The 15,334-nt window shown below is 36.7% G+C and overlaps 1 protein-coding gene across 1 annotated transcript; it reads left to right on the top strand.

The window, feature by feature from the left end:
• The first annotated feature begins 3,705 nt into the window (after positions 1–3,705).
• LOC102704758 (suppressor of mec-8 and unc-52 protein homolog 1) lies at positions 3,706–10,633 on the top strand. Its single transcript, XM_006645768.3, has 15 exons — positions 3,706–3,816; positions 4,224–4,587; positions 4,686–4,734; positions 4,893–4,976; positions 5,080–5,183; positions 6,470–6,556; positions 6,629–6,682; positions 6,857–6,952; positions 7,391–7,518; positions 8,172–8,298; positions 8,475–8,534; positions 8,629–8,736; positions 9,352–9,452; positions 9,547–9,598; positions 9,688–10,633. The coding sequence occupies exons 1-15, from the start codon at positions 3,776–3,778 to the stop codon at positions 9,784–9,786; spliced, it is 1,554 nt and encodes a 517-aa protein (XP_006645831.1). The 5' UTR covers positions 3,706–3,775; the 3' UTR covers positions 9,787–10,633.
• Positions 10,634–15,334: the final 4,701 nt, after the last annotated feature.

Genomic DNA, 15,334 nt, shown 5'->3' with positions numbered 1-15,334 from the left:
AGGATTGCCTGATGGTTTTTTGACAGCGACTTTTGTTTTCCTTGATGGTTGCTAAGATAGGTGGGTGCAAAGAGGTCAGGGTGATACATCATGCATATTTTTGGTGGTTTGTTTGCGGTTATGTTTCAAGTGTATATTGATGGTGCGAGACTCAGAAAAATAAATGGGTTGGAGCAAAATTAATTGAAGAGAGAGAGAAACAAGAGGCAGAATACTAGGACGAGGTTATTAGGGGGAAACACTAGAAGCACCTGTTGATTGAATCTTCCAGATCCCAACCCAACTCCACCTTTATCTGTTGATTGTTAGTTGTTTCAAATAATTTTTTTTGAAGTGAATTAGTTCATATTATTACATTATTACTTGAATAAATAGTGCAATATAATTTGTGATTGGGCACGTAAAATATTTTGTGGCTGAACATAAAAATCAGAAAGTCTTATATTTGATACAACTCCTAAACACCAACTTTCACTTTTGTCATACACCACTGAATTATTCCTTAATTCTTCGTGCAAAATATCCGATTGAGCTTATTTTAATAACGAAAGTACTATACATCAACTAATAAGGATACAATGGGTGACGGTTTATATAGTTATTTTAATAATAAACACAAGTAGTGATTTAGTCTCATAATTTATGGCATTTAATACGTCTTGTAATTTTTTACGGGTGCGTGTTTTTGCTGCGTGTATCTTAGCTATGGAGAGATCGAGAGAGTTCTGAGCGTAATTTGATCACCTCGATACAATTGTCTGAGATTAAGAAGTTTCCTTTATTTTTAAAAAAACTAAGGATGAATGCAATCATATTAGTTATGGAATTTAGAATTTAAACCCAATGCTCCCCCGACGAATGTAAAGTCAAACTACCTACGACAAATTACAAACTTTGTTTTTTATTTGGTGCCGTTGATTTCTAAATCTAGGTTTAACTATTTATTTTAATAAAAAATATAAGTATTAATTAGTTTGTTATGATCTGACTTATTATTCAATAAACTTTAAAGATGATTTATAATTATGTATATTTACATAAAAGTTTTGAATAAGACAGATGGCTAGATCTGGATAAAAAATCAACAACAACGTCAAATGAAAAGACCGGGAGAGTATCTACAAATTTGCCCACAGCTGGCTAACCTGAGTCTCTTGAACTTGAATCGAAAATGATTGTAAGAGAGAAAAATCTCGACTGGGCAATGTGGATATGATATCATTGTCACCTAGAGAGTTTGGCTATGATGGAGTAGGCATGTATACGTGGGTGTTGAACCGTAGGTTTCAAAAGACACGCGCAAAGAACGGGGGGTTGAGACATGAGAGCAATGCTGTTATAGCGTGGTTTTCCTCATTTAATCTAAGCTTTTTTAGGTGGTTTATTAATTATGGTTTCATGCATTTACGATATAATTGTAGTACTCCTTCCGCCTCATAATAAATATATTTTTTAGATTTATATTCAATGTTTGATGGTTCATCTTATTTAAAAAATATGATTAGTATTTTTATGTTATTTTATGATAAACATGAATATGTGTGACTATTTTTTTATAAAATTTTCATATAAGACGATCATATATTAGATGTAGAAATTTACAAATACAGTTATATTGATATAGACGTACTAGTATTCATTTTAATTATGGTATAATTCCTACTCCGTATACCGTATAGTACGTGATCACGTGACATGGACGTACGGCTACTGGATGTTGCACAGTAGGCAGGCGTCGGCAAGAACTGGATGGACCATTCCATTCACGCTAGCTAGCTGGATCGATCATCATCAGGATGGCTACTGTTTCTGTTATTATTAAATTATTATTACTCCCTGTGATGACCAAGAAGTTAATGACCATGCAACTTAATTGCCACCCCAAACCAACCGTGCAAGGAATTAATTTTTTTCCTAACAGTGTACTATACATGCCAACTGTATGGCATGCATGTCAGCTCAAAACTTTTTATTTTCTTGAAACATAATAAGAATGCAGACGCTAATACGAGAATGGTTTACAGAACCGACGAAAGTCGGTCCCTTTTTATTGTGAAATCTGGATCTAGTTTTTCGTTCAAGTTAAAAAAATATTTTTTTCAAAAAAAATTGAAAAACTGATAGGCACTGATTTTTAAGTCGTTTTTGTGAAAAAAAAACACTGACCCTATTTTTGGTTTATAACGGTTTTGATCAAACTGGAAACATGTTGCCTAATATTGTACGAGTGGCAGGTTGAGTTGGAGACTTGAACACAAGTGGGTAGGTTCTGACATAAGGGAGCTAACCAAATAAAGATGTGCTAAAGACACTTGTAGAGGCGACTGTAGTGTATACAGGGCACATGTACATGTCTTATTTGTTATAAACGCTAAAATCAAATTAACACTTGTTATATTATAAGCCATAGAGAACAAAAAATGAGATATTTATATACGTGGTCTTAGGTCTTAGCGATTTAAAAGTCCATATAAAAAATAAACTACACAGAAAGCACTAAATTATAATATAATTAAAATTTTAAAATTTAATGATGGCATGACGAGAGTGTAGGGCTATATCACCCCGTTCACTTGCATTTACCCAAAAGGAATTAGTATAGTTGACCGAATATATTAAACAAATATGAGTTATCATGACACGTGAATTCCAGATCAGAACTCTTAAGACTAAGGGCACGTCTGATTTTGCTCTGTAACTTATACCAAAATTTAGGAGCATATCTTTTCACTTCTATTTATACTTATAAGCTAAAATTTGAATTTTTAATGTTAAGTTTGGAGTAGATTTTAGAGTTTTTTTATTGGAGTTTATTTTCTAAAATAAGCTTTTAGATGGCTAAGAACACATATATAAATTATTTACAAATTACTGGCACTATAGGACAAGAAGCAAGAAACCAGGCAAGCTAAAAAAAAAACTTCATCTAATCCAGAAAATTGTAGCACAAACAATAACTTTACCTAGCTCCGAATGCATCAAAACAAAACATGGCCCTCTCCGATGCATTTTATTGGTAGTATAATACTACTAGTAGAACTAATCTTAGCCATTAATTAAAATAATATTTTTATACTTTGTTAATTAATTAATTAGTAGTATTTTATAATTTTTTGCAATAAAGATCATAATAAAAGGGCGATATTACATCTTTAAATTTCTAGTATATCTAATATTGTTGGTACTATAATATAATCATAATCGTCTGATAAAATTATATTAACGGTGTCGATTAAACTTTACTGTCAATAAAATGCACCGGAGACAGATAATATGAAGTATGATGCGAAGGGATAGAGTGGCATGGAGCCTCGGAGGCAGAGATTGAGGTGGAGGAGACAGACGTGGAGGCGGGCCAGGAGGTGGAGGGTAGACGGCAAGGAGATGGAAGATAGAGATAGAAGCAGAGAAGAGAAGAGAGAAAGAAGAGCATCGAAATGTTGACATAGGGGCACATTATGATCTTTTTGAAACGGTTTATGTGAGTTTAGTGGTATATATTTATGGCTTTGGGGTTAAGAGATCTCAGACAAGACTCGACGGTAAGTTTAGGGACCCGATGAACTCGTTAAAAAAAAATACAAAAGGTCCATTGGTCTATGGCCTATGGGCCACAACCCTCTAAGGCCCATTAGCCCAAAAGTAGCGGACTCTTCCCGTGGAACTCGGGCTTTAGCCATAATCCCATTCCTCCCTCCTCCCCACCTCCTCTCCTCTCGTCCTTCTCCGGCCGCCGCTCCCCACCCGCCGCCGCCGCCGCCGCAGAAAGCCGCACATGGCGTCGTCGGCGTCCACCCTCGAGATCGAGGCCCGCGAGTACGTATCTACCCCTCACCTCGCCACCCCCCTCCTCTCTCCTTCTCCGCGAGCGCACAGCCGATGGTGCCCTGCAGCGACGACACGGAACGGGCCATGCAATCCCTAAACCCTACACGCTGCTCCTCGCGTCCGCCCCCCCCCCTCCCCCCTCGTCGTGTCAATCCGTCTAAAGGTTTAGTCGAAGTGAGTGAGTGTAGTAGAGCAAGGAGGCGAAGGAATCGACGACCAATGCTGCGAATTTAGTGCTGTTTTTTCTTTTTTTTTTTGGGGGGGGGGGGTATCTCTCTGTCGCTATACATGTTTCCGGGAACCCTCAATTGAGTAGTGCTAGCTTGTAGTAGCAGAGAAGGGAATTGCGGAAGCTGTTTGGGTTTTGATTTGTTTCTTGTATCCATTGGACGCAGCGTGGTGAAGATCGTGCTGCAGTTCTGCAAGGAGAACTCGCTGCAGCAGACGTTCCAGACGCTGCAGAACGAGTGCCAGGTCTCGCTCAACACCGTCGACAGCATCGACACTTTCATCGCCGACATCAATGCCGGGCGCTGGGACGCTGTGCTGCCCCAGGTTGCTCAGCTCAAGCTGCCGCGGAAGAAGCTTGAGGACCTCTACGAGCAGATTGTGCTGGAAATGGCTGAGCTCCGTGAGCTGGACACGGCCCGTGCCATCCTCCGCCAGACACAGGTCATGGGCGTTATGAAGCAGGAGCAGCCCGAGCGGTACCTCCGGCTTGAGCACCTTCTTGTGCGGACATACTTTGACCCCAATGAGGTTGGTAGCTTTCCCTACAAGTATATTTTTTGTAGCATTGTTTCTTCTTGTTTTAGCAATCTAAATTGGGAATTGCTGGTATGCCACTCCATCACTAGGCCTACCAAGAATCCACCAAGGAGAAACGGCGTGCACAGATTTCTCAAGGTAAGCTTGCCGATCATTTTTCTTCTTTCTTGCTAAAAGGTTGCGTTAACTCTACATAGTAGGGAAGCTGGAACAATTCTTGTTTCTGAGATCATAAACTAAATAGCTTATGGACATCTGTTCTTTCTAATTTTAACTAATAGCTGCCCACATTCCAGCTATTGCTTCTGAAGTTTCAGTAGTTCCGCCTTCTCGGCTAATGGCATTGATTGGTCAGGCTTTGAAATGGCAACAGCACCAAGGTACTTTCCTGGTTGCACGAAATTAGCTTGTGGTACTGTAATGATCTCATCACAACTAGTGTGAACTCATCTTGAGTTTCTTTCTCCCCCTTTTTTTGCAAAGGATTGTTACCACCTGGCACACAGTTTGATTTATTCAGGGGAACCGCTGCAATGAAGCAAGATGAAGAGGAGGCATATCCTACTACCTTATCACATCAAATAAAGGTGATTCCTTTGTTGTGGTTGCTCTCTTACATTGGCTCTTTTATTCATACCAAGGAGCTTCAGTAAATTTAGTATCAACGAGCTCAAAAGTCTAAAAGTATAATTTTCTGACATGATTGGATAATGGAGGAATGCTGATGCATATTTTATTACATTAACTTAATTGCATAGCTTTAACGTATGCCGATACCTTGTATTGAACTAAGGTTCTGCAATTAGCCAGGGTAAGAAAAACTAATCTAAGGATCACTGAACTTGTGCTAATTATACTCTTTACTAGTTGTTATAATTGATGAAAGAGAAATCTGTTCTAAGATTTTCTCAGGGGCTCTGTCAAATTAATTTGCATTCTTAATGGACATGAATGTGTGAAGAAATCTCTGCTGTCTCCACTTTGATATACATTTCGTGACTAATGCAATCTTAGATTTCCAGTTATAGGTCCTTTGTGGCCTTAATTCCTTAGAAGTTAAGCCATGATGGGTTATTCTGGTACCAAATGTTGACCTTAGTCAGGAGGTTTTGAGAACTGCTGGCAGCATCATGCTTGGCTGGTCAGTCATTATGGCCTCCTACTGCTAAGTTTGTGAGGCCTGTTTGAGATAGAGGGATACAGTGACAGACTAGAGCTTTTAGTACTACTCTTTGCTCAACATGTGAGATAAATATATCTGATGGTTTTATTACTAAGAATCTATATCTAATATTAAAGAAAAGTTTGTTCAAGACCCAAATCGGATCTTATCTGTAACAAAATTTATCCAGACATTTTGCTGCATCATGAACAGCAATATTCTTCCCACACCCTTTTTATTGGAAAGATCCAGCTTGTTCAGCTGGCTTATATTATAAGAAGGAAACATAGTGTTATGTGCATGAAGCGCACCTTAAAAAAGCTGAATGAGATAGAGATAGAAAGAACATTAGAAAGGGAGAGGACTACTACCAGACCCAAGAAAAACCTTAAGGGGATTACTTGTCTTCTTTGCTCCTGCCATTTTCCAGCAACCCATTTGCTTTGTTATCCTTTCAATCAGCCGTTCACTGTACAGGTCCTTTTGATCGAAGACTCACCTATTTCATTCACCAAATGTATCAGTAGACAAAGATTACCAGTGATCTGAAACATGAATAGTAATCATGCTTACAGTAATGGTGTGCACTGCTTTTGTGCTACAGAGCCCTATTGCACGGTGCCTTGTGTGCAGGTCATGGGCCCATAGGCCAATAACACAATTGTGTTTTGTTTACCACTGACTATAACTAGACACTATTTTTTATTGCAGTTCGGGAAGAAAACCCACCCTGAATGTGCTCGATTTTCACCTGATGGTCAGTACCTTGTATCATGCTCAGTGGATGGAATCATTGAGGTGAGTCTCTTTCTAATGAAGCAGGTCAGTTCTTTTAAGGCAACTTAGCTGAAATTTCACTAAATTTTTCAGGTTTGGGATTATATCAGTGGGAAGCTTAAAAAGGATCTTCAATATCAAGCTGATGTAAGGCCATATGATTGAAGTTTTCTCAAATTTAACACATAATAAGTAATTAACATGTTTACTGTAATGTATTGGTGCATCTGGAAGTTCATTAGTTTTATGGGGACATACATAGGTTCTTTCTTTATACAAAATATATAATTTTTAATATTTTTCCATAAACACATGTTACAGGAAAGCTTCATGATGCACGATGATGCTGTGCTTTGTGTTGATTTCAGCAGAGATTCTGAGATGCTGGCATCTGGATCACAGGATGGAAAGATTAAGGTACCCCCACTATTCTGCATGTTTATTTTTGCACTTATTAGCTCTTGTCATATATTAGTTGATATCAGCACTTCTCGTCACTAGTTTATTTATTTCTTCATATAAATCTATTTATGGGTTCCATGTTTGGGGTGGTTGTGGCATTCACTATGAATTAAAATGCTATTAATTATATTTTATTAAGAGAAGCAGGCATAGTTGCAGTTTGGGCAAGATTCCTAATATGCAGCTTTTACACATAGTTGCAGTACTCTACTTGAACAAATACATTTTTGGTCATATTTGATTACAATAATTTGGTAAGGCCATATAAACACATTTATAGTGCGCAAGGACCAGAATTATTTGCCCACATATCTAGTTAATTTCTAATTGTTATGGCAAAAATGTTCTTATTATGAATCAAATTGCCATACTGAACTGTTTCTTGATTTTTAGGTTTGGCGCATACGAACCGGCCAATGTTTGCGTCGCCTTGAGCGTGCACATGCAAAAGGTGTTACAAGTGTTACATTCTCACGTGACGGAACTCAGATATTGAGTACATCCTTTGACACTACTGCAAGGTTTCTTACAATCATGATCCACCAACTTGAATTTGTTTTAAAATCTCTCTACATTTTTCTGTTTTCAATTATATCAAAAAGAGCATTATTGAAGATGATATTTTGCAGCTTTGAGCCAGTGTATATTCTTTGGGCTAATTTCATGCTTTTCTCCATTCTAGTATTTGAGGACTTGACACTTGCATCATAGTGCAGCAATATTTCTTGCAGCTAATCATATGGGCCTCTTTTTTTTTTTAATGTCTTTTGGCATAGTCCTGTTAATTGACAAAACCTAGTTTAGGTGTTCTTCATTGGTGTATTACTAGTGTTTTGTCAAATATGGGGTTAATTTGTGGGTAATTCAGAATAAAAACTACAGAAAGGCAAACACTAAGAATTACAAGTAGGCCCTAAGTTTGATTTAAGAAGTTTTAGATTAACATGTTCCTGATTGGGGTTTGCAAACCATCTGTGATGTTTTTTCATGTACCAGACATCTGAGCGATGATTGATATTTATGAAATCTGCAAACTGCTATTTTAAAAACATCAATTTTCTTCTTGTATCTTTGTTTCTGTTGAGTTCAGAGTACTTTTGAATATTCCAAAAATCCATTTTGTACAATTTTAATTCTGGAAAGAAGTAGGATTATTCTTTTTCATTTTTTGCAGAATACATGGCCTCAAGTCTGGAAAGATGCTGAAGGAATTCCGAGGCCATAACTCATATGTGAATTGTGCAATCTTTTCTGCAGATGGTACCCGTGTTATTACAGCCTCCAGTGATTGTACTGTTAAGGTGCAGATCTCTTGTATATGGTTAATCTTTATATTTGTTCTTCTACTTACCATATTTATTATTCTGCATGTTGGATCAATATCTTCATATTCAATTACTACTTCCCATATGGCCATATCTATTATTCTACATGTTGTATTAGTAACTGCATATTCATCTATTATTTCTTGATGTAGGTCTGGGATACGAAAACAACAGATTGTTTGCAAACGTTCAAGCCACCACCTCCTTTGAGGGTAATAATAACTAATGGGACTAATAGCTTGTCTTTCCATCTGACCTTCCATCTTTAATCATGCTTTTCACCTTACGGTGTTTTTCCATTTCCAGGGAGGAGATGCATCTGTTAACTCTGTCCATTTATTTCCAAAGAATACTGATCACATTATTGTGTGCAATAAGACATCATCAATATACATAATGACTCTACAAGGACAGGTATAGTGCGATCTTCACATTTCATTTTTCGTTTTCTTTGTGTTCAAAATTCTGGTGCCCATTGCAATGCACTTCTTTAGCAGCAGTCAGTTATATATTACATGTTTCAAGCTTCTAGTTCTGGGCATATGATTACTTTAGTTTTCCAGGTGGTTGGTTTGATCAGGTGTTGTCATATAGTATATCAAGATCATGCATGAATATTTCATGTGGTTGCAGTGCTAATGTACTCTATTATCATTGCAGTGTACTTCAATTCAGCACCCTGAGTGCAGAATTGAAGTACATAAAGCATAGTTTTGTCTGGTTTATGCCTACTGATGCACAGTGTGCAGTGATTTGTGCTAAATCTATTGGGATACTGGGACATGACATCTCATGAGAAATCCAACTACCATAGCACAAAGTACCTGTAGAGTGTTCTGGGATTCTAATTTTAGGATCTATCTCAAAAGAGTATGTTAGGTCCTTGATTGAAAAGGAATGAAGTGACTATTGAATCCTGCATGGTTATCTATTACTACATCGAAGGGTGTGCATTGCACTTTTCATTTTTATGGTTATTTGTGAATTCTAAATTATGTCTATTCTTGACTAGTAGAGAATCTGTTACAGGTTGTGAAAAGTTTTTCATCTGGTAAACGGGAAGGAGGAGATTTCCTTGCAGCTTCTGTTTCACCAAAAGGAGAATGGATATATTGTGTTGGTGAAGACATGTAAGGATGCTATGATAAAGTTGATTGCATGTTTTGTTGTCTTGGTTTATTGTGAGTGCAGTCATGAGCAATGAGAATTGTACTTATTTTGCAGGAACATGTATTGCTTTAGCTACCAATCTGGTAAATTGGAGCATCTAATGAAGGTTTGTATGACATAAAATGTAGTTTTGTTGTGTTGTGCAAAATTATAATGTTTTCGTGTAGCACTGTTTTAATGCTTTCTAAATGATAGGTCCACGACAAGGATGTGATAGGCATCACTCACCACCCTCATAGGAACTTGATTGCTACTTATGCTGAAGATTGCACCATGAAAACATGGAAGCCTTGATTATTTGTTACTTTTCTTTGTTCTCGTCTTGTAACTCATTTTGTATTTGTAGGAAACATGATCATCCATCTCTGTTCTAAGTGCTAGATAAATAGGATTTATTTTGACTTTTTGTAATTTAGAAACTGGAATGTGCCCTTACTAGCTAAGAGCAAGTTTAATAGTAAAGCCAACTTACTAGCTATAAGCGTATATCATAATTAACACATATGATAGATTAGCTATAAGGTTGGCTATAATTTTTATGTCATATCTCTTTCTCTTACCTTTGCATTTAATGCATTTTTCTTAGAGTTGGTGTATAGCTAGCTCTTGCATGAGAGCTAACTCTACTTTTTTTTCATTATCTCTTTCCTCCACGTCAGCTTATAGTTAACTTATAGTCTACTATTATACTTGCTCTAACACTGTCTACTCCCTGATGCTTCCGTTGTATCTTATAGCATTGGTAGGGTCAGTTGTATGGAAGGAAGCGGAAAAAGCTGAGCATGATTCCTTTTCTGGCATACCCTTGTTTTCTTGGAGCACTGAATGCAGATTGAGAAACATGCATACGGCATTACATCAGCTCAAATACTGTGAAATGGTTGTAATCTCAAGCAATTTCCATTAACAGTTTAGAGCATACACATAAGAAGTGTATCTGCCATGAGGTTTTCAAGAGGCAGCTGATTCAGGATGCGTTTGGTTTGTGACGAGATGGGTTGGGTTGTATCTATCTTTAATTGTAAGATGGGTTGGATCTTTTTTTTTGGGTAGGAAGGATGAGATGGGATGAGTTGGATATGCTTTTTATTTGGTTGAAGGGATAAGATGGGATAAAAGTTACCTCTCATATCCAAAATAAAATATTAAATACTAGGATTAATATATGAATAACCTAAAGTAATTAGATGTATATTTGTACCAGTAATATATTTTAAATAAATTTAATAAATAAAATGGACATTCTCTCTATGCATCATGGTTGTCTTGGGACGACGATCTGTCATCGAAACGGTGGGATTAGTTGGACCTGAATCTGAGAAGAATAATCCTTTCCTAGGTCTTATCTATCCATCAGTCAATGATGAGTTGGCTCTATCCTAAACCATTTCATCTCTGGAACCAAACACATCCTAAACTTTCACAAAATTTACCTTGGTGTGTTCCATTCCTTTGTGAGTCTCCTAACAGATTCTTGTAAAACTATCATTGAACCCATCTAAAGAAATCCCTGAACTAAGAACTGTAATAATCAGTTACTTTTCCAATTTGCGTCGAAGTATGAAATACAAGGACACAGAACTATAAGAATCAGTTTCTTTTGCATTCTTTTTTTACGCCTTTGCACCTAACACTTTGGGCTTAATAAGCAGACTACACAACTTTGGAGCAATAATAATCAAGCGCGTGTATTGAGCCAGTGAGCCTGGATTTGTTAAGATTATCATGCAGTGCAGTAAATCAGTGATTTTGCTACACATGTTACTATTATGTGGAACAGATCTTTAAAAAGATCTGAATGTTTTATTTTAAAAGGCAATTTGTTTTGTGGAATTGTTCCCTTTTTGGTTGGAACATCTAATATAAACTGCAGACACATGCGTACACAACAACAGAAAAATAAGGTGGTGTTTAGATTGAGAAAATTTTTAGGAGAAGTGTCACGTCAAATGTTTGATCGGATGTCGGAAGGGGTTTTCGGACACGAATGGAAAAACGAATTTCACAGCTAGCCTAGAAACCGCAAGACGAATCTTTTGAGCCTAATTAATCTGTCATTAGCACATGTTGGTTACTATAGCACTTATGGTTAATCATGGACTAATTAGGCTTAAAAGATTCATCTCAAGATTTCTTTCATAACTGTATAATTAGTTTTTTGGTTCATCTATATTTAATGCTTTATTTAGGTGTCCAAAAATTTAATGTGATGTTTTTACAAAATCTTTTTAGAACTAAACAAGGCCTAAGTGAACATTTGGATTCTCATCATGAAGCTCAAACAGATAGGCTGACGTAGCATGGCATTGTTTCAAAGCCAGAAAAGAGTTCCTTTCTTTTTTTTTTTCCTTTCTTTACGGTAGTTACAGAAGGGACAAGCTAAAAGCTTCATCTATGAAGACGCCATTGCAATTTGCAAAGCAGACCTTTGATTTTTTTAAAACCTCTATAATTATACTTGATTGAGTTCCTTCTATCCCGAATTCCCAACCAAATGTGTCGCGTGCAATCTCCGTCAAGCCACGCAGTCTCCTCCCCTGCACTAAAACAGCTCCAGGTACAAGGTGATAAAAGGATACATGAATCCTTTCACAACTCCGATCAGCCTTTATATTTTTAGTTAAAAATCTACAAAATTTCAATCCGTTTTTTAAACCCAGCCTAAATTCTATAGGCTAAAAGTTTGGACCCATTATCACCGCTAGGTATGAGTAGAAAAGACCCCCTTAAATTGTTTTATGATTTGTTAGCTTAGAAACTATTTGCATGTAAATTGCAGGTCAAATTGGAGTTAGAGACTAGCATAGCATGCCAAATGAAATACTATCTTGACCTACAAACTTGGATGGCATTGCCAAATGAAGTGCAACTTCGAGGTACAACAACAAACCATGCCATGTCAAATAAATCCATGGAATGCCACATGGGGGGACAATATTAGCATAGCATGCCAAATGATATGCTATTTTGAGCTAGAACTACATGCAGAGCAACAGTACACCTGCTCATTTTTTTTTTAAAAAGAAGAATATACACTTTGACTTCTTATCTATGTATCTGCCACAGTCTACAAATACGATATGATACAGCAGAAGAAAAGAATTAAGCAATAAACAAGAGAGAGAGAGAGAGAGGTGAGGAGATGCAGGGGAGCAGCCAGGGAAGAGGCAGTGCAGGGGAGGGAGCAACAACAACACCAGCAGCTCACTCGCAACACTCTCTCTTCTCCCCAAACAACAGCAATCCACAAGAGGAGGATACACACAACTAGTACAGATCAAGAAAAGGAATCTGGAATCTATCGATCTGTTGATAGCCCCATCCCATGCTCTGCCTCATCCCTGTCTGAACTCTCTCCTCTCCAATCACACACACTCTCTCTCTCTCTAACAATTCTTTCCATCACCTGATTGATAGTAGTTCATGGCAAATCCGGCTGAAGTGAACCAATACCATCATCGTCAAGAAACATGGGAGATCTATATATAGACGCAATGTTTCATTCAACCATTCAACTGCCAGTACAGTAGTACCAAACGCTCAATAGCCCAACGTACACACACCAATCAGTACAATGAGAGAGCGAGCTGGAGTACACGATGCTGACCTGTTCCGGCTTGGGTAGTACAACTCCGGCCCAAGATGCGTACTGCACACACACAGCAGCAGCAGCAGCCAAGGTAGCTCGCCGAGCTGAACACTCTTCAGATCTTCAGACTTAGTAAGGATGGATGGATGTCAGCTAACTAGTAGTACGTACCGCAGCAAGTGAGCCACTCAGGACCTGTCGTACATATTCTTCTTGTCGATGAACAATTTATAGTCCTGCTTCGAAAACTGAACTCTTGTTTATTTTAGGCAAATCATGTAAAATGGATGCAGTATGGATGGGCTCAAAAAATGCGAAAAACACAATCAAAAGTAGCTGCAGATTTTCTGGTTATTTGGTGTCGTTAATTGATCACTATCAACTTTTTTCGCTTTTGTTTATAAGCCAAAAATTAAATTTTCAATCCTGAAGAAAGATTTTATTTCGAAATTTTTTATCGTAGTTTATTTCACACTTGCTAAGCATACCTATATAAAAATTTTATTTATAAATTATTTTTTACAACTATGTCGTTTAGCTTTTTCCCTAATAAGTACATGTTACTAGCTTTCTTAGTACTAGGTAGGCTGTACTTAGATTGAATATCTGTGACTAAATTGCCCCTAGTCTGTCCAGTACCAGAGAAGACCACACGGCCCAAGTGAGCAAAGTGACAGGCTGTTCAATGCTACCGAAAAGTTGCAGGCTCAGTGGAGGGGGAAGTTCATTTCGGCCCACTACTACTGATCAAGGAGTTAAAATTGTTTCCTCGGTACTCTAAATGTTCTAAATGTTCGACGTCGTTAATTTTTTTTATATGTTTGACTATTTATTTTAATTAAAAAATTACATAATTATTAATCATTTTTATATCATTTTATTTATTGTTAAGTATACTTTTATGCATATATATAGCTTCACATATTTTATAAATTTTTTTGAGGAAGACAAATGATCAAACGTGTATAAAAAAGTCAATGACGTCAAACATTTATGGATAGAGGGAGTAATAGGTTAATAGTCATGCTGTCATGGCCATGATATAGTTTGTATTCAGATTTTCATTCTTAATTCCAAGGGAAATACAAGGCCTCATTTTAATCAAAGAATTTATGGAGGAATTTTGTAGGATTCAAAACCTATAAGAAAATTTTCTATATGGTTATTTGAAACAAAGGATTGGAATTTCCCAAATCCTATGAAATTTCTTAGGAATGGCTTCATGTAGATAAATTTTGGAGGACAATTAGCAAGAGCTCCAACCTCTTGGAGAATTTTCTTTGAGCCTACCTCTCTGATCCGATTCCTGCATTTTTTTCCTACAGTCTATTCAAGCAATCACAGTTATATTTTTTCTTTGTTTTGCATTTGCATTGACTAAAATCCTGCGTTTTTCCTATTTTTTTGGGTTCTCATTACTGTGTTTGAAAGGGGCCATCAATGTTCCTTACTGTTCCACCCATTTGTTCAATCTTAGAAAGTCAGAATTACACATCACGCAGCATTGACATCGTACGTTCTGGAAGATAATTTTGTTTTCAGTTTTCTTCGTGATAAACTATATATATACACCCTCCTCTAAATATAGCGTGTGATCAAACTTGCCATATATACTCCCTAAAACTAGTCTATGACTTTCAGTCTTATACACTATAATGTTTATGGCAAAAGAATCATAACCATATATAAGACAGTGCATTTCAATGCCAATCCAATAACGATATTCCATGAAATATAATTTAACTTATGTTAGGCTAATTTTTTTTAACCATATACAATTGACTTTTACTACCATTCATGTTATTAAATAAATTATATAATTATTAATTTTTATTACGATTTAATTATTTACTAAAGGAGATTTAAGAATTACTTATAATTTTTCACTTTTGCAAAAAAAAATTGAAAACATATGAACGGTAAAATGTAGATTCAAAAGTCAACGGTATCAAATACGAAACTATATTCAAAGAAATATTAAAGGCCCCATGTACAAAATAGAGTAATTTACTTATCAAATGTTCTTGCCTTTTGATTATCCCTCACCCTGCTCCAACTAATGTATCATGTTTCTTTTTCTTTTTCTACCATTTTCTTTTGCATGGTAATATTTCGTACTACTGTATCTCCTTCCAAAAGCTAGTAGCTCACACGCGTATTAGTACGTTCTTAATGCAAGAGAAGGTAGCTCATCATTTGAAATACCTATTAGAGCAAGTTTAATAGTAAAGCCAACTTACTAGCTATAAGCTT

The sequence above is a fragment of the Oryza brachyantha genome, chromosome 1 (assembly GCF_000231095.2).
Source record: "Oryza brachyantha chromosome 1, ObraRS2, whole genome shotgun sequence".
In the NCBI taxonomy this organism is placed as follows: domain Eukaryota; kingdom Viridiplantae; phylum Streptophyta; class Magnoliopsida; order Poales; family Poaceae; genus Oryza; species Oryza brachyantha.
This window is presented reverse-complemented; position numbering and strand designations above follow the sequence as displayed.

Coding starts and splice junctions, on each gene's coding strand:
- LOC102704758 (XM_006645768.3), top strand. CDS start 3,776: ATGGCGTCGTCGGCGTCCACCCTCGAGATCGAGGCCCGCGA. Junction 6,683..6,856: donor ATCTTCAATATCAAGCTGAT/GTAAGGCCATAT, acceptor CACATGTTACAG/GAAAGCTTCATGATGCACGA. Junction 8,299..8,474: donor CCAGTGATTGTACTGTTAAG/GTGCAGATCTCT, acceptor TTCTTGATGTAG/GTCTGGGATACGAAAACAAC.